Raw genomic sequence first — 23,298 nt, forward strand, 5'->3', positions numbered from 1 at the left:
CTCATAGTTCATTTTATATAATATTTTAAATTTTGTCTTTCATTTGACCTTTTTATTTTGAACATGCACTTCACAAAATATAAACATCATCTCCTCAGAAACTACTTCAACAATGTTCCCATCAATGATGCTTCAATTTGTAAAGATTTCCAGTATTGGTTTCCAGTATGATTTGAACAATTGTATTTGTAGCCATTACTCATGCATATTATTTTTTTAAAAATGTAATTAAATTTGGAATAATCCAGACTGTGGAAGTTGAACTTTGGCATGCATTTTTCATATCTGATTTTAGTAAAAACATGTTTCAAACTGTCGACAACATTTACTGAAAGGTCACAGTGTTGTGTCATCATTTGATTTAGCCTTATCTACTTTGTCGACACAAACTGTTGTTTAGTAATATATGAGCACTATGTAAGATTTATGTAACACTAAAACACACATATTTTCCATCACATTCTTGTTCTGAAACCAGTTACCCCAGACAGCAACATGATCCACACGAAGAGTACAGCATTACAGGCTGCATACACATTCACATATTGACTGGTGCCCTGCTCTAAACCTTGTAATGTGTATTGTGTCAATAGCTATTCAATAAATGTATATTTAGCCAATAACCATGTTTGGATTGACATTATATTGTTGCCGTTAATAAATACCATATTTGTTGATTTCTCCAATAGCAAATACCATGCTCAGAAACCTATAAAAGTATACAAAAACTTAAATTGGATGACGCAACTTCAACTCTTTAACATAAACCTTTTCTTTTTTTTTTTTTTTTGGGGGTTTACACTTCTTACAAGTTGTTATATATAACTTGCCTTGCTTCCCAATAATCCCCTGGGTGCACATTCCCGAATCCATAGCATGATCCCTGCCCTGGTAGGGGGCCTTTGTATGAATGACAGCTACAGACCATGAAATCTACATGTTGAACCATGCTAACATACAGTGCAGCACCTTCGTGTGGTAATTGACGCAACGTATGTATGGCGAAACACTGCCTTAGTGACTGGAACATTTCATTAACTTCAACTGCTAACAAAATCCATTTTGATTCTCAGGGATAAATCTTCAGTGTGAAAATAGTGTCAAAGTGTTGACACAAATGATTGAACACTTAAGGGTAAATCTATGTTTTGAGGTTGATATGTCCAGTGTAAGTAATGTGTTTATCACCTAAAATGAAAACTAAAAACCTTTGGCTAAAGAGCGAAATTATCTACCTTTGATCTTCAAACAATCTAAATCTCCAACAAGAAATGTAACAAGCTCCTCAGAGAAGTCATCTGTTTTGACTGTTTTAATTTCTATATGTGTTTTCGTCATCACTGATGATTATTATTTTCTTTCATAGATTTGAAAGGGTGAATGTGAGTGAGTTTAGTTTTACGTCGCTTCTGGCAATATTTCAGCAATATCTTTGGCGTGACGAGTGAACACTTTAACTAGTAGGTTATCCCACCACCCCAGATTTAAAAGGGATTAAATTTGAAATGTGTAATCGTATTATTGTTTCCTTTCTCTTAAAGTTGGGATTCAACAATCTCAGGTTTCAAATAAGACAACAGTTTAAATTTGTCAGTGGCAAGACATTGTGGTTAGAATATTAACTAGATGTGCAGGAGATTTCAGTTCATAATGGTGAGGGGCGGTGGGGTAGCCAAGTGGTTAAAGCGTTGGCTCATCACGCTGAAGACCCGGGTTCGAATCCCCACATGGGTACAATGTGTGAAGCCCATTTCTGGTGTCCCCCGCCGTGATGTTGCTGGAATATTGCTAAAAGCGACGTAAAACCAAACTCAGTCAGTCAGTTATAATGGTGAATATATATATGCTGTCTGATACGTCTGACATGTCTGATTAGCTTTGTGACAGCCATTGCATTCTGTTGGTGAACTGGTCAACATGCCATCTAGTCTAGCTATAAGTGCAGGATTAAAGTAAGTGGGTTATGATGGTGTAAACTATTTTTATGACATATATATTTGTGGGCATTCCAGAAATATCACAGCAGGGTATGCCAGAAATGGGCTTCACACATTGAACCCATTGTGGGGAATCAAACCTGGGTCTTCGGCGTGACGAGCGAACTCTTTAACCAACAGGCTACCACCACCCTAGTCTGTTGTACATACCCTGAAGTAAATATATCCTAGAAAGCCCACGCAAGTCTAGAAAATGTGGCAAGTCTAGATTTCCTCAGCTTCAGGAAAATTCATTTCTGAAAATGAAGAAAGTCTCAGGGCTCCTTTTCATTATATATTTTTTTTTTTACTATGAACTTTTTTTCAGTAAAATATGTTCATTTCAGAGACTAGTTGTTAGTCTAACACCACCCCTACACTATTATAACGAACTGACAGATATAACAAACTATTTTTCTGTCCCAGCCACTTGCTGTATATTCTAGCGGAAACAGGTATAACAAACTGAAATTAGTGGTTACCTTGAGTTTGTTATGACTCAACTACTTATGACTTTATGTTATGTTCAACAATACCTTTGAGTAAGTGATTTTGGTTTTCAACTCCTTTTTAAACAATATTCCCATTACATCATGACAAATCAACTTAATGTGTGAAGAAAGCTGAAAGTGATACAGGTCTTTGGTAAAAGCCAAGCGGTTTCTGGCATGCCCAAGGGAGGCAATCTGCACCAAAATTGTGTCAAGACAGGACAATAAAGCAAACTGTGCCCATCTAAGAGGTCTGCTTCACACCACTGTATCCAACTTTTTTTCATGGACAGCATTAACAACATATGTTTTTAGATACCATGTTAGTATACTGAACTGCCAGATTCTTGCTGTTATGTTACGCTGACCTTATGACCTGATGTAAGCTGGCAGGGAAAAGATAGTATACACTTGAAAATCAGATATTCACTGAGGTATTACAAACATCCAAATATTACTAGGCTTATTGTTTGTTTCATTTTTAGTCATCATCACGACAGGTCGTATACTTTCTTTTGTCCAACAGTATAGTTTACAAATATAATTAATGCATTTATATTCAATTGCATTGCAGAATTATTTTACTGAGACTTTTGAAACCTGTCTGAATTTGAACATAGAGATTTTTTCTGGGTTACATCTTCTTTTTATTCTTGAGTACAACGTTTCAGGGATTGTTCTGGCCCCATCATCAGGTAAAACTGAACAGTAACTGTTCATCAAATATCATCTTCTAAAATGCCAATCAAGCATCTGTCTGAATTTATTAAATTCTTTTCTGCTACTGTTATGTAGGCTAGCATAATGACAACATTTGATGGAATTGTATTTCATTTTTGCAATTAAATTCTGTTCTGATGTTCAAGAGACACTTTTAACAGTTAGTGACTGAAGTATTTCTAAATTATTTAACTGGACAGTTCAAACATATTTTGGCACGTTTTATCTTGATCAACAGGTTCATTAACATTGTCATGAGGTGAGCAGTCGGTCGCAGATCAGAGAGTTCATTCTCACATAGATCACAGAAGTTCAGCTAATCATTTGCCACCATTTGATCTTAATCATGTGTGACCAATCAGGTTTATTGTCCTTGAACAATATCTATCATGTATCTATTTCAAAGATATACTGACTGTTCCATGCCATTAAACCCTCGCCTTTTCTGTAAACCTGTGGGTAACACACCTGATGCTTTATCTAAACAGTCACTGATAGGTTTCACTGATAGACCATAGAGTATCGGTCTCTTGAATCCAGGTTCATAAGGTCTCTCCTATAATCCCCATACAAATACCTTCTGGCACTAACCCGAACTCTAGTAAATTAATTCTGGGTTATATCGCTTAATGTTTCTATGAAATACTACAGTCTTGATTGTCGATTTAATTTCAAGTGACACGAATCAAGTTGTCAGTTTTGCTGTCAGGGTATTAAAAAATGTTATCGAAAGAAACTCCAATGTTTGCTGTGTGAAATGACACCCATCAGACTGGTAAGTCCACCAAACAAGGTAGTGATTGCATGTTCCATGATAAGAGTCCATTAGGGAGAATGTTGGGTGGCTTTGATGTGATCATGTTTTGTCCAAAGGATTTATTTGAAAGGAGAGAGTATTTGCAGTGATATTGGCTGGTTTGGGGAAGAAAGGCTGTGTTTATGTCGACATATTTCTTGTGAACAGGGAATATTGACAAGGAGTGGCATGTTGATATGATTTCTGAGTGTGGTCACTTGTGGTTATTTCTTGCGAAAATTTGTGGAAATTTGGTGTGTTCCAGATGGATGGCAAATGATTGGTTCATTAAACTTCATTTGTTCTGGCTGAAGGACTGTGGGGATAGTGGTTTGATTTATATCTTGTACAGGAAAGAAATTCGAAAACTGGAACAAAACCTATTTTACAATCTCAGTGAGTTCTTGAACAGGATCGTTACTCCACTGAAAATGAACCCATACAACACATCTCAGTGGATAAACAGAAGGAAGACAGAAGTATCAAACCACATTATATCAGATGTACAAGGATTCAATTGATCATCAATGTAGACCAAAAAATTGATAATTTTGAACAAGCAGATTGCTGTCAGGATAATTTATGATGAAGAAAGTCAAAAGATTGTCACTGGCTCGAGCTGTTCATTTTTCTGAACCTGAAGTGATCTCACCCAAGATCTGTCAAATCAGACCCTGTTTTGTCTCTGCGTCTGCCACCACTACAGGCGTCTGCTCCTAATGTTTGTAATGGTTCTGCAGACGGGAATCATTTGGAAGAGCATTTTGATGTGGACTTTTATATGTCTGATGATGATGGTCACTGCAGTGCTTCTCCATCAGAGGCTCCAGTCAGTGCACTGGACCTTGTCAGCAAACATTTCAATCACTTTAAATCATTCCTAGAGATGACTTTTGACCAGGAATCTGACGATGGGTGAGTAAGTGGCATGAGGGGCCAGACATCACCTCAGTTTGTGATGTAGAGTTGCAATCCTCAGGTATGATAGAAAAATGTAATTGTAGGTTCATATTCTTGTTCATCCTGTTAGTATTTCTTTTTTTTTTCTTTTCAAGATGTTTTAATGAGGAATGAAAGAAATAGAAGGGAAGTTCTTCTTGAGAATAAACTTTAAGACTCTACTTTACAGGTTTGTTCATGGCATAAAAATGAAACAATTAGGATTATATATTGTGTAAATTATTATTCAGACTGAATATCTTGAATGAGTGAGTGAAGGTTGCATGTGACTCTATCGATGTATCTTATCATGGTGAGTGACACAAGAAAGTGTTGACATTTCAAGTCATTTCCAGGTACATGTACCACCAAGTGTCTCTTTTTTCAAGAGTATATATATTTAATCCTACCAGTTTCAGCAATGAAGTTTAGATAAAATGTCAATGTGTTTCCAGTCAGTATACACAGTCTGTGCTCAGGAGAATAGTTGCATGTATGTTGATAAGCGGGAAGTCTTGAAAAATTGTGTATTTTTACCTCTATGTCCAAATACTGGGACAAGTAGATTAAATGAAATGAAATTGTTTGCACCAAAGCATGTTAATAGCTTCAAGTCAATGACCAGATCAATCACTATGTCAGAGGATTATGATAAATGACAGTTGAAATAGGTTCTTGGCTAGTAATTGATGGTAATGTTTGCATTCTGTAAACAAAGCAGCCAGGTGTAGAGATATCAATAAAACTATGTCAACTGTAATCTGTACAAGTCAATACAATGTTATATTTGTCCATGTATTGGTTTCAACAAAGGTAACACGGATGTTTTGTAACATGGAGACATTGAGAATCAGTTGTAACACAGATAGCTTATCATACATGACCTTGTTATATACAGGGGATGTTTGGTCATATTTTGATATATATGGGGTGAAATATAATGAGTCTTTATTGTGTTATATGTGGTGTAGTGGCAAAACCTTAGACATGTTGATAAACTGCGTTTCACCTCACCTCACCTCACCATCACAGTAGAACATTGTCATATCTAATGTCAGGGAAGAACTGGAGTCATTTTCAGTGAAACATTGGAGAAGAGGGTGGGGTGGGGGCGATGAGGGTGTTTATGGGGGAAATGTGAGTTTGGCACTGCCTTAACATTATTCCAGACAGTTCAGTTTAATGTTTGAGAAAGTCCCAATGACCCCCAACAAGACATAACTGGGGTGAACTGAGATTCATTTGATGATTGAGACTGAACTAGATTCTGAAACAAAGTGAAAGGAGTTGGTTGAGATACTCTGCTTGATTGAAGCTAGTCAGTATCAGGGGCGGTTACAGCTTCTTGAGAAAAGGGGTGTGCACAGTTCCCTTTCACCTGTTTTCACAAGACTTTCAATGGTCATTTAATAAACTTCCAGGACAAAAGGCGGGGTGCGCACCCCTGCACCACCCTCTGGATCCGCCTATGAATATGAACATCTTTTTGGTTTCAATTTTGTTCTATCTGAAATTGTCTGTGGAAGTGTTCACGATGATGAAGAAAGATGAAGTAGTCTAGAACAGAATAGCCATGGAGGTACAAGTGATTATGTAAATAATTTCCAAAGTGTAATAAAAGTTCAAAGTCAAGAGCTTTAACAAAGTATGGATAATGGTGATTTGGAATACAAAGGAATTCAATATTGTGTATCATTAAATATGTTTCATTTGGTTATACCCATGTAAGACCAATGAAGAAAACATTGTTGTGAAAATGAACAGTTGATCCACTGGGCTACCCCAAATCCTTTCAAATAAATGGATAATATGATTCCATACATTTATTTAAAAACAAATAATATTGTAAAACTGGTTTAATATAATGTTGGTTGGTTGGTTGGAAGTAAGTTGAAGAAATTTATTGAAGAAATGCATTTGTAACAAACTAAAACAAATGTTGTATGGTTACATAGTAATAATATTGTATAATCTGGTTTCATATATCCAACTCCAAATTGGTTGGAAACAAGTATGAAATTTATTATATATATATATTTTATGTATTGTTTAACCCAGCTGACTATATATACAAATTTTAAAAGTTGACAGTAAGAAACTTATGGCACCAATTTTCACTAGAGGGTGTGTCACATAGTTAGGGATAAATACCTTGCATTTGATTGAAAACTTTTTATTTTTTATCCAGTTAATAAACAAAAACAGGTTTTCCAGTGAATAAAGAACAATTGATCTATCTACTACCTGCTGATATGGGCCTGATTTGTAACTTCGTCCTCGAAATTGGCCAATGTACATAGGTCAATAAAATATGTGTTTTTGAAGGGTAGATCGATTGTAATCAATTCAAACTAATTATCCAGAGGTACAATAAATACTATATTTTCATATGTACTTAATGTACAGATATTGACCTGTACAGTGTGGCATAGAGTAAAATGACTACAGAATAAAAGACTCTTTCTGTGCACGAATTCACAATGTTTACATACTTATTGAGTACTACATAATGAAGGCGAAGACTTGGAAGAACAAAACAAACATGAAACTGATAGGCCTAGGTTTGAAGTATATAGACAACAATTTTAGAAGCCTATTCAAGAGATAATTTATTGGATGGAGTATGTCAGACCTGATTGCGAGTGTTTGACTGGGAGATTGTTTTGCTCACGTATGAACTGTGTTGTGTGTGTGCTTTCGAAGCCCTGATTAGTCTGTGTACAAGAACAGAACCAGCGTTGATGGGCGGGTGCTGGAAACCACATGTACAAATAGAACACTTACTCGGGTGGGAACGGGGTGGGTGGGGAGAGTGAGATCCAAATGGTGTAAGGGAGGGGGACATATTCAGGGTAGTAGGGTACTAGGTAGGTGGGGGATAGGTTATGAGGTTTTACGAGAATGCTTTAATGTGCTTAGCTCTCAAGAAGAGATTGCTTGTGTTCTTATTGGTTTAACTCAATGGGTTTTCTAGGGTCACTTCTACTTTGTGATTGTTTTCTGACACTTTCAACATGACTGTATAATGTTTGTTGGATTTTGTTTATTTTTCTCAAGTAACACTTGTATCTTGGCTGTGAATGGTTCATGTTCCGCTGTCACTTTATGATCTGGTCATACAAATCTTCCAGGATCATAAACCGAAGATTGGGTTTATATGTCTGGAATCACCATGATAGAACTGATCAAAAGTCTTTGATTCAGTCTCTTAATTTACAATGAAAAATCATACAAAAGGTTATAGTTGATGAAGACTTTCATTGTGCTTGAGAACCAGGTTTTAATCATTTTCTTTGGATGACAATATGAGAGTGTTGAAATGTGAGTTCGGTGACAGTGACAATGGTCACATTGTGAGAGTGATGATCTATGTCCCATGCTGTCTCTAATAGAGGTATGACTGTAGAATAACAATTCATTTGATTGTTGGATGTGATTACCCTCTTGACAAAATGGAATACTTTCTGAAGCGGATGAATAAAAACAAACCAATACCGGAAGAGTCAAGGTAAATTTGACGACATATTTTTAAGCTTTATATTCCGAATCATGCTGCCACTGACTAGTATTTCCGTCAGCCTGTAACCAACAGTTGAAGGCTCATGTATGTTTTAGTAATTCAGTTATACGTCAGGATAGATTTTATACAATTTTGTTATGGCCTTAATGTAATTGTTTTGAGTTGTAAGCTGTAAATCGTAATCCTTCATTTCAGTTTTACTGCTATTGATCGCACAAACTACACAGCATGTCAAGTTCTCCATTGAAGCAAGCAACTAATATTTACACTCTAACTCGTTGTTATCCAGGCTTCACGAAAATAAAACTATTTCTGTCACCTAATACTTTCCCGTAGACAAAACAGGACAGGGTGGTGGAGAAACTGAATAGGCATATCGTGAAGCGTGTAGAAAGGATAGGAATTCTGTTAACCACATAGATTGGTTTAGGTGCGTGTATTGTTCTCCCCAAAAAAATCACGTCTCTATTTGCTTTTGGTCTCTACTTGCACTGATCATTGAGAAATAACAGAATATTGGGATAGTATTACAGTCAGGAAGAGCATAAGCCAGTTAAGCTTGGCTGTAGATAGCTATACCAGCTGTGATGGTGTCTAGGGAAGAGTTTGACAAATTGCTCCCATTAAGATATTTTGATTGGGATTTTCTGGTTTAAGTGGACAATTATGTTAAATAGGCATGTCAAAGAAAGTGTTTAAGGTTGGATTTGTGGTGACAGACAGTCCAAAGGATAGGATCATTACAGAAGAGTGAGTAATGTGTTTGTTACTTCATTGAAGAAGTGACGCCCCCTACTGGGAGCTTTCTTCACTTCATTTTCAAAATTCTTTGCATAAAATATTGTGGATCAGAATTGTTTCTGTAACATTTTGTTTTGTGCTAAATGTGACATGATTCAGTTATTTAATTAAATATAATTTGACTTTAATTGGTTTTGTCGGAGGTAGTAATCACAGTGAAGAATGTTGTGCAGAACATGCACTTTGTCTTTACTTTGTGAAAACAAACTGAGGAAGGTGTCGTTCATAGTGTTGCTTTAGATCCTGTTAAATTAACAAAAAAACATCAGCAAATAGCCTTTATTGTATGCAGAAACACAACATTAGTCATTACAATCTATATGAATGGATCAGAGAATCAGTGAAGACACCGGGTGTCAATTGTGAGGTGATTTCCCTAATGGGTGGGTGAGTTGGGTTTTATGCCCTATGTACCAATATTCCAGCAATATCACGGCGGGGTACACCAGAAATGGGCTTCACTCATTGTACCCATGTGGGGAATCGAACCTGGGCCTTCAGGATGACGAACCAATGCTTTAACCACTTGGCTACCCCACTGCCCCATTTCCCCAGTGCAAAGACATTACCGTGAGTTTGTAATGCTGGAAATATTATGTGGACAACTCTGTTCTGTAAATATGATGTTTTATGTCAAATTTCACATTTACATTGATCAAGTTTGATCACCTGTTCATTCACTTTATTTCTCTGAAGGCAAATAATGTTGTTTGTACTGCAGTTAAAAAAAATTGAATTTTGTATTTTTTAAACTCTGCATCCTCTAGAGTAAGATGTGCATTATGCTTGGGTGCACATTACTCTCAAGAAAGTCAGGTTCCTCACTAACAATCATATTAGAGTACACAACACAGTAAATTTACCAAACTGTTCTATATCAGTCATACTTTGTAGTCAGAAAGTCCTGACATATCACATTTGTATCTTGTCAACAATCAGGGCAAGGGTCACTGACATACTGATATGCAAATGTACCAGTGTACAATTGATTACTGGTGTATTAAACATTGTATTATATGTGAGTATGTGGGCAAAATTAAACAACTACACTTTATGTGAAAAAGGGTTGTGTGTATACATCAGGGGATTTCCTTATTTTATTGTACAAGTGGATTTAGCAATACTTAACAGCTGATTCTACTGACAGTGTCATGTTGTTCACCCGATATAGTGGCTGTTGACTTGAGGATTAATCAGGATTACCTCCCTTGATCAGAATGATTATCAAGCAGGGTTCTGTGTTGACATAAAGATATCATACCATGCAGGTAGCAAAAACCATTGTCAACTCAAGACTGAATTACCGGGGAGCTACTATAGGCCATTTAACTGACTGTTACACAAAAGTTAGTCAAATAATATCTGTAAAAAATATCATTGATTTACTTAAAGGTCACATGCAACCAAAAAATCAAATTGTTTATGGTGTATAGCCTGATAGGTATTAAGTTCAAATTGCATGTGATCAGTGATCAAGTTGTGTATTGAATGTTGTCATTAGCAGACAATCAGGCAGACACATAGGTGTCTATAAAACAGACATTGAGTTTTGTCTGACAGAGACTGCTTATCACAATCAACATATTTTTCTCTGTTTCCATAGACATGTATTAAAATACTTCAGTTTTCAAGCTGAGCAATTTTTAACAATGAAATTAGTATTTCTAATGCTACACTTTCTTGAAAACTTGGTTTGCAAATCTGCAACCAAGTATGGGACCAGTGTATTTTTATTACTGCAGACCCAAGATGCTTGTAATCACAAGAAACATCTTTTGTTCTCCAACTTCGACCACAGCAATAATCCTTGCACGCATCACTTGCTGTGGGTTTTACGAGTCACCTTCATGGTTCAAGCTGCGCAAACCTAATCACTGTGCAAGCGCTATGGGCGCAGCGCAGCACAGCTGTTGAAACCACTTTTCACCCCAGTGCTGGGGTGAAATTAGTGAATTGTTTGAACTACGATTTCGTGTGGGGGGGTTTCATCGCGTTATTTTTCAACTTTATAAGTTGAATTTGCATTTTTTATAATTTGTTACTGTAAGTCCATACCAAAAGGTATCAAAATCTGCAAAGTTGTGTTGTTTTGCGTGGTATGTGACCTTTAACTAACATTTCATCGATTGTCCATTGCAGTTTCAACAAAGCTGAGAATGTCCGACTGGAGGAACACATCAAGCTTCAGCATCTGGAGCAGCTGCTGCACGAGTTTGAGATCCACGACCCCGAGGACATCCTCATCCACGAGGAGACCGGCTACTTCCCTGCCAAGGTCTTCAAGAGGACCCCAGGGTGTATGAATGTGGAGGAGTTCAAGAACACCATATCCAAGGTGCTGGAGACCAATGAATACGATGACTACTTGGAGAGGCTCTTCACCAAGGTGAGTGTTTTGTATGGACTGAGACAGAGTGACAGTCTTGAAATTTGTTAGGAACAAAGGTATTGCTTCAAAACATCTGAAAGGAGGCACCAGACAATTTTCTTCTTCATTACTCATGTTCAGGGCATCTTCCCCAGTTGCGTCATACCAAAAGACGTTAAAATATGGTAACTGTTAGTCCCAGCCTGGCGCTTGACATTAATTGGTACAACAAGGACTGGTTGGCTCGGAGTCAGTATAATGTGTCTGAGTGTGGTGTTCATGCTTAACTACGGCATGGTATCTCAGTGAGCTAGCACCATAAAACCAGCTCAAGTCTTGGCTGGTACAAGCAGCCACACATACACACACATCATGCATGTTGTCATATGAGCGGAATATTCTTAAGTAAGATGTTAAACCCCATTTCACTTCACCTCACCTTCAGGACATCCAGCATGTCCATGGAACAAATTCATTCTTTTGTACAATGCCTCAGTCCTTAGCCCAACATTTCCAATACTTTCATTTGAAATTTCTCTTCCACAAGAATATTAAATAGTCTGTCCCTTAGGCCTGCTTACATGTATTAAACAAAGTAAAATAATGCAAGAATTGGAATTATCTACATCATAAGAACATGCATGTACTCATCATACTTTTGCACTAACTCAACTTTCGATAGGGATAATCTGATATGTAATTCTATTTAAATATATACATTAAATCTCTTCTTGTCCCTGCTGTGTTATAAAGACCTGTATTTGAGGGTCCCTGGGACACTTAGAACTAACTGATTGACATAAATATTATTATAATCTGTTATTGTATTGTTTCATGTCCCAGCCACTTGGTGTGTATTTTTAGTCTAAATACTTATAACGTCCATTGTCAATTTTGCATATAGGACACAGGAACTATCCCTGTTACAACTTATAATGAACTACGTTTACAACAAACTAAATTTGAGTTCTCTATATTCATAGGTTACTGTATCTGACGTGATTTAGTTGTGTATCATTCAAAGATAAAAGACTATTAAAGTGGAGTAGTGTATCGGAGAGGTGGTACTACAAAGATAAAATACTATAAAAGTGGAGAAGTGTATTGGAGAGGTGGTACTACAAAGATAAAATACTATAAAATTGGAGTAGTGTATTGGAGAGGTGGTACTACAAAGATAAAAGACTATAAAAGTGGAGAAGTGTATTGGAGAGGTGGTACTACAAAGATAAAAGACTATAAAAGTGGAGTAGTGTATTGGAGAAGTGGTACTACAAAGATAAAAGACTAAAATTGGAGTAGTGTATTGGAGAGGTGGTACTACAATTTCAGTAGTGAAAATGCCTCCAATCAAACATCCCCACTATAGACCTGTGGTTATTGTTCGTGTTCAGCTGGACACGACGTCGTGTGATGGATACGTGGACTGGGATGAGTTCTGCACCTACCTCCTGCTGCTGTACCGAGAGAATGACTACCTGCGGACCAAGAAGGAAATCCCCTTCCTCGTGGAGCCCAAGATCAGACATGCAGTACACAACAGGGTGAGAACATCATACATTGATTGCAGCCTGTAAATTATTCAGAATATGGGATATCCCCATTTCTGTTCTGTTGTGATAAATACCTGGGACCTTAGCTTTGTTTGGGTTGTGACATCACAGTATCCATCTTGGTCGTTACGTCACATTATTAACCTGTCCTATCAGTAACTTCAAAGAGAATGCTTTAGTAGAATCAAAGATGCTGTCTATTGCAGTCAGTATAAGATACATCTAATTCCAACAAGTTGCTGTTTTTATCTTTTCATCACAAGATAACTTTATTTGCAGCAAGAGACTACAACCAAGATCATATCTGTTGAAAACCCTACCCGTTATTTAACAATAAGTAAGGTATGTGCAATCGTCAGATGATTGAATCTGAGTGAATGTTTCTTGCTTAAAGTTTTATAAGTTTTTGTTTGTTTTATAATGTGAATATTTTTAATGTCATTCTTTGCACATAAAGGAAACCTGATTTAAAACATATTTTTTCAATAACAACCCTTTCATTATCTTGGTACTGTCCAGCTGTTCTGTTGGAATGAATAAAGCAGAAGGTGATTACTCTGAGAGCCAGTGAAATGATTCAATGATTTGAATGACAGTGATGGTAATCTACGCCAAGCAGAAATTCTGCATAAAAATATCTCAGCTTATACCATCTTTAGATTTGAATTATTTTTGCGTGATTCAGTGAGTCAGCCATTGAGTGAGTGAGTGAGTCAGTCAGTCAGTCAGCCATTGAGGGTAGTGAGTGAATCAGTCAGTCGGTGAATGAGTCAGTGAGTGAGTTGAGTTTAACGCTGCTTTGAACAGCATTTCAGTTATCTCACAGTATGTTTTCTAAAGGAAGGCCATAGTTTTTACCTGAAGTACATATATATTTGGTACTGAAAAACCTTTAAACACAATCAGGGTGAATCTGGGATTTAAACCTTTGATCATAATAAGGGATACAACTCTGTGCAGCAATTTTTAGCAACTTAAACCTCCTGGCACTAAGAACCTCTGATACATTATGAGGCTGGAAACTTCATCTTCTGCAGGAAGGAGGCATGAGTGTGTGGAACTCCAATATGTCCTATGAGAGGAATTACGTCATCGAGGACGAATCCACAGAGACAGTAGGTCAGAAGCGTCGGTTCAAGATGTGGATCACTGATGTCGTCTACATGCCCAACTGTCATAAGATTGCCATTGGATCTACCAGTCGGGACATACGCTTCTATGATGTTTCGACTGCCCAGTATTTTGAAGAATTCCAGCTGTTTGGTAGGTACTTGCCACAAATTTGTGATATTAGCTGTTACACCCTCAAATATACACATGCCAGCATGAGAAGGGAGTTTACCGTATTGTTGCATCATGTTTCAAATATTTGCCCTCAAGACTGCAGTAGTGAGTTAGTGATGTGCGGTATGGTGCTGGACACATGATTATGATGAGGACAACCCTGCTGATTTAACTTGGTTGTTTACTTTCTTGAGTAACATATGTTATATTTAGGATTGCACTTTCTTAGTAAAGTACAAATTCTAGTACTTTACTTTTTGGGTTGAGTCCCATCCGTGATTCGAACCCACACCCTCAGAGTCAGGCACCTAATCGCCAGCACACAAAGTCAGTCGCCTAACCCACTCAGCCACTGTGACTTCCACTATTAGTGATTAGGTGCCTGACTCTGAGGGTGTGGGTTCAAATCCCGGATGGGACTCAACCCCAAAAATAAAATACTAGAATTTGTACTTTACTAAGAAAGTGTAATCCCAAATATAACATATGTTACATTTGACCACTTTCTAAATGGCATTGTGTAATCATTTCTTGAGTAGTAAAGAGTCTTAGAATGCATTCCCTCAGACAGACTTGATACAGTTTCTCCCAATTACCCCCAGCACGTCAGTAAATTGACAGTAACATTCTTCTGACACTTGTACCTATGTGTGTCTGTTACAGCCATGACCGATGTCCCCTACTGTTTTCACTACTGGTATAACCAAAAGGTAAGACACCTTCATAGACAGGAACACGTTTCACTTACTAGCTTACTTAATTGATTTGAACCATGCATTATCTCAAGCTAGAAGCTATATCCGCAGACTGTCATTGAAAGGAGGCTTTTGATCAGGACTTAAGACCTTATTTGTTTGTATCAAATATATGCAGTAATTTCGTATTCAGAGAACAAAGGTTTTCAAATTCTGCACATAAGAGATTTTATATCTGTTTTTTGACAAAGGATGAAATGTTTGTCTCCTGGATTTTGAACACTGAAAACCACAGTGAACCTGATAATTCTTATACTAACTGAGAGGGATGCAAAAACATTGTCCTGTATTCTCAAGTAGTTCATGTTTTCCTATCATTATTGAAATGCTCCTGTCGCTTTTGTTTAGTCCTGTAGATACAGTTTCAGCAGTGTGTCTATCACACAGCCTGTCACCAAAATGACAAATGTGAAAGATCATTATTCTTTTTATCCTGAAAACCTGACTTCTTTCTGAGCCGCAAAGATAATTAAAGTTTTTAATTTGTTAACATTTGAATTATATTTCAACCAAATACCGGGTAACAGTATGTAAACCAACCAATAATATAAATGGAAGACGTTATCAATATTCTGCTTTGATCTTCAAGCAGTGTGCATTAGTGGTGGTCCGATTAATTGAAATAATCGAAGATTGGTCGCAGTGACTAAACGACCAAGCAATCGATCATGTTTTCTCATAATCGAACACAACCAATTCTGGAAGACTTGTTTTCATAAACAATATTTTTCAGAAGGTTGGTTTTGTCAGTTACATTTCATAAGCACTACAAGTTTGTTTCAAGTCATGATTGAATTATCTTAAAGACTTCAAGACATTTATGTTCCTGACATACTAGTCATCCTTTAAAGATGTGAAATTTTGCCAAAAGAACTACATGTTTTTTCCTTATTTTTATGTGCATTAACAAATTTCGTTAAAGACGCTAACCAATTTTTTTCGATGATTGATCGGTTGTAATAAACCAATCATCAATTATGAGATTTTAACCAATTCCCAACACTAGTGTGCATTGTGCCGGAGGTCCAGCCTCTCTCATAATGATGTACACTCATGTCACCAGAACACCAACAATCGGTCCCTACTGGCGTTTGGCTTGGACTCTGGGAACATCGGCCTCCTCTACTTCAACAAACCCATCACACAGCTGTTTGAGATGCCATTCCAGAGCGAGGGAGGAGTACAGAAGATATTCATGCAGGTAAACAGATGGTTCGTTGTGTATTGAAACATGGAAGTAAAAACTTTGAAATGAATTGCTTGCATACATCCTTCACATGCTGTCTTCTGATGCACATATGCAACCCCTTCATAACCGAATGGGAAATGTCCTCAGTAGAGACTGTATTCCCTAGATAGCAAGATACATGTCATACGGATGGTGGGGTATCTAAAGACCTGGATTTGATGGGTCCAGTGTGTGAATCCCATATCTGGTGTAGCCAGCTGGAATATTGCTATAAGCCATTTTCACTCCCTCACATGTATTAAGGTGGTTAGAATTCATGGTGAGCTCCCTCCTGCAGGACCTCGACCACAACATCAAATACATCCTGTTCTCACCCATTGCCCTCACACCTGCAGGATCTATACCTCCACACCAAGTATGTTCAGTTCTCACCCCATTGCCTTCCCTCTATGGGACCTCCACCACCCCACCCAGTATGTCATGTTCTTGCCCATTGCCCTCCCTCTTGCAGGACCTCCAAGTACATGACGTTCTCACCAATAGCCTTTCCCCCTGCATCACCATCACACCAAATACATCATATTCTCACCCATTGACCTCCCTCCTACAGGACCTCCACAACCCCATCCAGTATGTCATGTTCTTGCCCATTGCCCTCCCTCTTTGCAGGACCTTCAAGTACATCCCATTCTCACCCATTGCCCTCCCTCTTGCAGGACCTTCAAGTACATCCCATTCTCACCCTCTTGCAGGACCTCCAAGTACATCCCATTCTCACCCATTGCCCTCCCTCTTGCATGACCTCCAAGTACATCCCATTCTCACCCACTGCCCATCCCCTTGTATCACCACCACACCAAATACATCATATTTACACCCATTGCCCTTCTTCCAGGACCTTCATCTTCACACCAAGTATGTCCAGTATTCTATGCTGCCCAACATCCACCCAGGGATCATCCGACAGATCCGCTTCCTGCCAGACAGCGACTCAATCATCTCTTCTTGCGACAGTGAACGCAAGTCTGTGGTCATCTCTGATGTCCAAAGCCTGAAGCGGTCTTATGTCTTCCGAGTAGATAAGGTATGTGCTTAAGAAATACAGTTCGCTCTACCCCTATGTATAGTGTAATAAAGTACAATTTAATATGCACAGGAATTAATCTAGGCAGAAAGCAATGGTGTCAGTGACCTAAATGAACAATCCTCGTTCAGGGCTCTTTCAGTGACGTGTCTGCTTCCCTACGTTTCTGCGAAAACAAATGATAAACAGTTTGAAGACAGTTTACATTCGGGTTAAATATCTTGTCTATATTATTTTAGTTGCGTCTGTGATTATTGTAAACCAAATTGGGCAATGTGAACATCGCACTTCTACTACCAACATAAGTTTAGAACAGTAACTCCAGATGAAGTTGACTTATCACGCAACATTCCACTGATGCATTGTGGGTCTGTAGACATAGGCTTAGTCAGCGAACATTGCCGTGTCGCTGTTTAATTATGATTCGAGTTGAGACATTTATCCGTCGAAAAAAAGTTAAACATAATGTTTCCTCCAGTGATGGTAGCAGAGTTAAGCTAAGCAACTGCAAACCAAGAAACGGGGTGCTACGGAGTAGTTTACTGTAAGAGACTGAAGACAACTGACATGCACTGTGATGTTGGTAACCAAGGTACGTTTCATTACCAGGGGCCAGACGAGAATGGTGTAGTGATGCCAATACAGTGTGACATAAGACAAAAAATTACTGATAAAGTACTGTCTGTCCTTTGATCTTTTAGCAGAGCATCTTAGACTAACCTCAGGTTCTTGGGATAGATTGTGAATATGAATATGTCCCAAGACAATGATGTGTTTCACCTACTAAAGCTGTTCACTCCCTGGGGTCACACTCCAAAGAAACACTTTGTATACCATAGACCTTGTCATCCTGTTGCCAATGCCAAGGACCAAGATCACCCGCCCAATTCTGATGTATGTGATTTTGCTGGACGATTGCTATCCACAGAACTAGTCTTAACATATCAATGTCCTACCCTTTCAGATTGTGTTTACTTTATGGAAAAAATCTCCTACCTACTACCACCTAATAGTCCTACCCTAAAAGGAAATTTCACCCTTTGTTTTTGTAAGGTCAAGGACATTTAATCTTAATGAATGATTGCTGATATATAGGATATATACAAATGAATGGTTTCCTATTTTGTACCTGCAGGGTGTTGAGTGTTTTGACTACAACAAGAACATCAACATCCTGGCAACTGGCAGCTCCGACCACTACATCCGTCTATGGAACCCGTATGTGACAAGTAAACCAATCACAGTCCTTGTCGGCCATGCTACTGGCGTCATCGGTATTGCTATTCATGAAGGGTTCCGACAAGTGTTCAGCTATTCCAAGGATGCGGTTTGTATTGACATAGTAGTGATGATAGCTCAAAAACACTTCAGGTTTTGTCATACGTGATATGAACTACTGTTCCGTTCAATACAAGCAATATATTTGTATGTTTGTCTCATTTATGTACTGTGATTCGTTTCTTTCCTATTCTACCATGTTCTCTGCAAGCTGTGGCACCACTTACATTGGCGGATCCAGGAAGGGTGGGGTGGGGTGGTGGTTTCAAACACCCCCCTTTTGAAATTGACTAAGGACCACATTGAAGTTAATGTTCCCCCTTTGAAACTTCCTGGATCCTCCCATAACTTACCCAATTGTTTTAAGGGAATTAGCAGAATAATAACCAATGGTCCTTGAAACAAGCAGCTGGTAAGCAATCATGCACTGCTTGCCAACTGGCTCACGATATCACATATTGCAGCCAGAAAGGAGAGACTGTCTTTTTAACCATCATGAATTAACATAGGATGGTGCATTTTTACAACATATCTTTTCTAATATTTTTAATCTCTTCTCAAATGTATTAAATATGTATGTCTCATATGGCAATGGTATTCTCTTTGAATCAAATCTGAAATCTGATACACTGACAGAATGTCATGTTTGTCAACCATTAGGCCATTAGTTTACAATACTGTGTGACAATAGATCCCTGAAATTTCAAGAAAATAATATTTGTAACATTTTGAGGGTTATAGTTACATTTGAACCTTCTTGTGTCAAACTCATGGAGACCTGGACAACATTTTCCTGTTTTTTTTTATTCGAGACAAGCAACACCTTTCCCACTGTTTTGAACAGCTATAATTGCTTCGAACTTCATCTAGACAGTCTTCACGGTCAGTTGTGTGTGTTTTCTGTAGTAAAATCTGATAGTCATAGCATGAAATGTAGATATAACATTATTCAGCTTGCAACTTCAATGTAAGATGTGCTTGATTGGGCTTCATTGGATATGGGCTCATTGTGCTAAATTTATTACAATCGCAGACCAATCACACTTCAAAGCATACCAGCAAGAAGACCTTGGAATCAATATGTATATAGTAATTAGCCAGCACCTTCAGTGTAAGATGTGCTTGTTAATTAGGTTTGATTGGATATTGGCATCTTGTCCTCAATGCAGTCAAATGAAAAGACCTTAGTATATTGTGAGAAAGGTGTATACAATGATTAGCTTGTACCTTCATTGTGAGATATACTTGTTAATTAGGATTGATTGGATATTGCACATTATGCAGAGATTATTGGAATCACAGGTCAAACATACATCACTACATACGAGCTTGTAAACCAAGTAATGAAAGACCTTAAACTCAAAATATTATCAATTATGTATCAGTCCAACATGAATGAAATATGATCATCTCAAATGAACGTCCAGTGACGTCATAGTGCAGTGGATGAGATGTAGACCAACAGTTGTCATGCTTTTGTTATTTAAGAGACAGTTTGGTATGTAGTGAAGATTAAGAATCAGTCAATGACAAATGTTTTCTAAGAAAAATGCAAACTGCTGCAAGAGATATAACATGGCACTTTTAGTGTACAACTTCTCAAATCCTAACATATGTTATATTTGGGATTACACTTTCTTAGTAAAGTACAGATTCTAGTACTTTTGTTGGGTTGAGTCCCATCCGGGATTCGAACCCACAACCTCAGAGTCAGGCACCTAATTGCCAGCACACAGAGTCAGTCGCCTAACCTGCTCAGCCACCACGACTTCCACTTTCTCAAATCCTGGTAATGTGATGTCCTGTGGTTGTGTCCGTTGTTTGAAATATCGTGGTGACAACGGGGTAGCCGAGTGGTTAAAGTGTTTGCTAGTCTCAATAAAGACCCGAGTATAATGTGTGAAGCCCATTTTTGGTGTCCCCAGCCATAGAATAGATCTAAAATCGGTGTTAAACCATACTCACTCACTAACTCACTCACTCACTCACTCGCTCAACTATGGTGACTACTTTTTGTGTCGTGTGTGTCATGTCCAAGGTCAAGGTGACCTGTCATATTTGTTTTGTCTCGTTCATCTCGTCATATTTCATATCACCATGACAAAATCTGATACAGACATGTAAACAGTCTTGTGAGACAACTTACTGATATAGAGCTGCAGTCAGATTACCTGAGCAGCCTATATTAGTTGTCTGAATCAAGACAGATACAGCTGCCATTGTTTGGGTAGTGTGAACACGTCTAGGTTGTAGTGAGGCAGTTGGCTGACAAGTGAGTATGGTATCATTTTCATTTTGTGGCAGGTGCATGCTTATTAGAGTGACTATGGCATTAAGATCTGTTTTGTTTTATAAATCAATGGCTTTTGAGCTGTATTTATTTTACTATAGGTGCATGTTTTCTCTGCTAGGTGATAGCATGGTGGGATATCACTTTACGAGAGGATGTTTTCTCCTATAGGTGATAAAGGTGTGGGATATCACCTTACAAGTGCATGTTTTCTCCAATGGGTGATGAAGACGAGGGATATCACTTTACAAAGTGCATTATTTCTCCTGTAGGGGATAAAGGTCTTGGATATCACCGTACAAGTACATGTTTACTCGAATAGGTGATAAAAATGTGGGATATCACTATACAAAGTGCATAGTTTCTCCAATAGGTAATATAGGTGTTGGATATCACTTTACAAGTGCATGTTTTCTCCAGTAGGGGATAAAGGTGTTGGATATCACTTTACAAAGTGCATGTTTTCTCCAATAGGTAATATAAGTGTTGGATATGACCTTATAAGTGTATGTTTTCTCCTATGGGTGATAGAGGTGTGGGATATCACTTTACAAAGTGCATGTTTACTCCAGTAGGTGATAAAGGTGTTGGGTATCACTTTACAAAGTGCACATTTTCTCCAATAGGTAATATAGGTGTTGCATATCCGTTTACAAGTGCATGTTTTCTCCTGTAGGTGATAAAAGTGTGTGAGATATCTCTTCACAAAGTGTTTGTTTTCCCCAATAGGTAATGTAAGTGTTGGATATCACAATACAAAGTGTATGTTTTCTACAATATGTGATAAAAGTGTGTGAGATATCCCTTCACAAAGTGCATGTTTACTCCAGTAGGTGATAAAAGTGTGGGATATCACTTTACAAAGTGCATGTTTTCTCCAATAGGTAATATAAGTGTTGGATATCACCTTATAAGTGCATATTTTCTCCAGTAGGTGATAATGGTGTTGGATATCACTTTACAAAGTGCATGTTTTCTCCAATAGGTAATATAAGTGTTGGATATCACAATACAAAGTGCATGTTTTCTACAATAGGTGATAAAAGTGTGTGAGATATCACATCACAAAGTCCATGTTTTCTCCAGTAGGTGATAATGGTGTTGGATATCACTTTACAAGTGCACGTTTTCTCCAGTAGGTGATATAGGTGTTGGATATCACAATACAAAGTGCATGTTTCCTCCAACAGGTGATTAAGGTGTGGGACATCCGAGAACATTCCTGTCTTCAGACGGTGCAGCTCAAGTTCCCCAGCAGCATCCATGGACGGATGCCAGAACATGGTCAGTTCCCCCTCCACCTCCAGGGGGCACCACACAGTGCTGTCCTTGTTACCAGCAACGACTACATTGGCATGCTGAAACTAGGGCAAGTGGCGGCACCACAGAGCGTAATGCCCACCACACACGATACGCAGTTGTGCTGCGCCATCTACAACCACTTCTTCAAACAGGTACATGTGCACTTACATGTGGGTCAATGAAATTTTTGCTGTTGAATACACCAGCTGACGATGTCAGACATAATTTAATTTTTATATTGAAGACTCAATGACATCTGCATTAATCAGGTACATATGTAGTGCCACAGTGCCTTTGGCCCAATATTTGCATACTTTAAAAGATGGAGCTTGTATAAATATTATTCAGATATGTCAGATATGGTGATTTATGTTAGTCCTATTCTGTGTTCATGGCAACACTTAAACATGCTCTAAATGCATGAGTGATGGTTAAATGTGCATTTTTGTAATAGCTGCACCTGAGCAGGTCTTTGACTGAAGCTGGTTTCTAAGAACTTTAGTGCAAATATTTATCAGCCTTTTTCAAACATTTTGGCCTCTTTTTTTAATCTGACCCTGCTTTAAGTCTAAATTGTGTAAGTGTGTTAAACATATTTTAAAGAGTTCAGCCATTTGAGAGTATGTGTATTTGATTAGTTATCTGATATTTCTATCTGGTACAAATATTATTTAAGAGCCTTCGTACAACAGTAAAGTACAGATTCTAGTACTTTTAGGTGTTGAGTCCCATCTGGGATTCGAACCCACACCCTTCAGTCAGGCACCTAATCAATAGGACACAATGTCAGCTATCGAACCAACTCAACTTCCATAAAATTGGAATTGTGACAACTGGTAGTCTAGATCATATACTTTGTGTACCCCTCTGACAAGTGAGTGAGTGAGTTTAGTTTTACTCTGCACTCAGCAATATTCCAGCTATATGGTGGCAGTCTGTAAATAATCGAGTC

The 23,298-nt window shown here is 38.0% G+C and overlaps 1 protein-coding gene across 1 annotated transcript in view; it reads left to right on the forward strand.

The window, feature by feature from the left end:
- LOC124282259 (WD repeat-containing protein on Y chromosome-like) overlaps window positions 1-23,298 on the forward strand; it is a 58,163-nt gene that overhangs the window by 16,316 nt on the left and 18,549 nt on the right. The window contains 9 exon segments of the mRNA XM_046718208.1: window positions 11,383-11,629; window positions 13,006-13,155; window positions 13,444-13,506; window positions 14,202-14,427; window positions 15,112-15,158; window positions 16,267-16,404; window positions 17,288-17,476; window positions 18,612-18,803; window positions 22,235-22,498. Coding sequence (XP_046574164.1) covers window positions 11,383-11,629; window positions 13,006-13,155; window positions 13,444-13,506; window positions 14,202-14,427; window positions 15,112-15,158; window positions 16,267-16,404; window positions 17,288-17,476; window positions 18,612-18,803; window positions 22,235-22,498 — 1,516 coding nt within the window.

The sequence above is a fragment of the Haliotis rubra genome, unplaced genomic scaffold (genome assembly GCF_003918875.1).
Source record: "Haliotis rubra isolate DU_JTF1 unplaced genomic scaffold, ASM391887v1 Scf297, whole genome shotgun sequence".
In the NCBI taxonomy this organism is placed as follows: Eukaryota; Metazoa; Mollusca; class Gastropoda; order Lepetellida; family Haliotidae; genus Haliotis; species Haliotis rubra.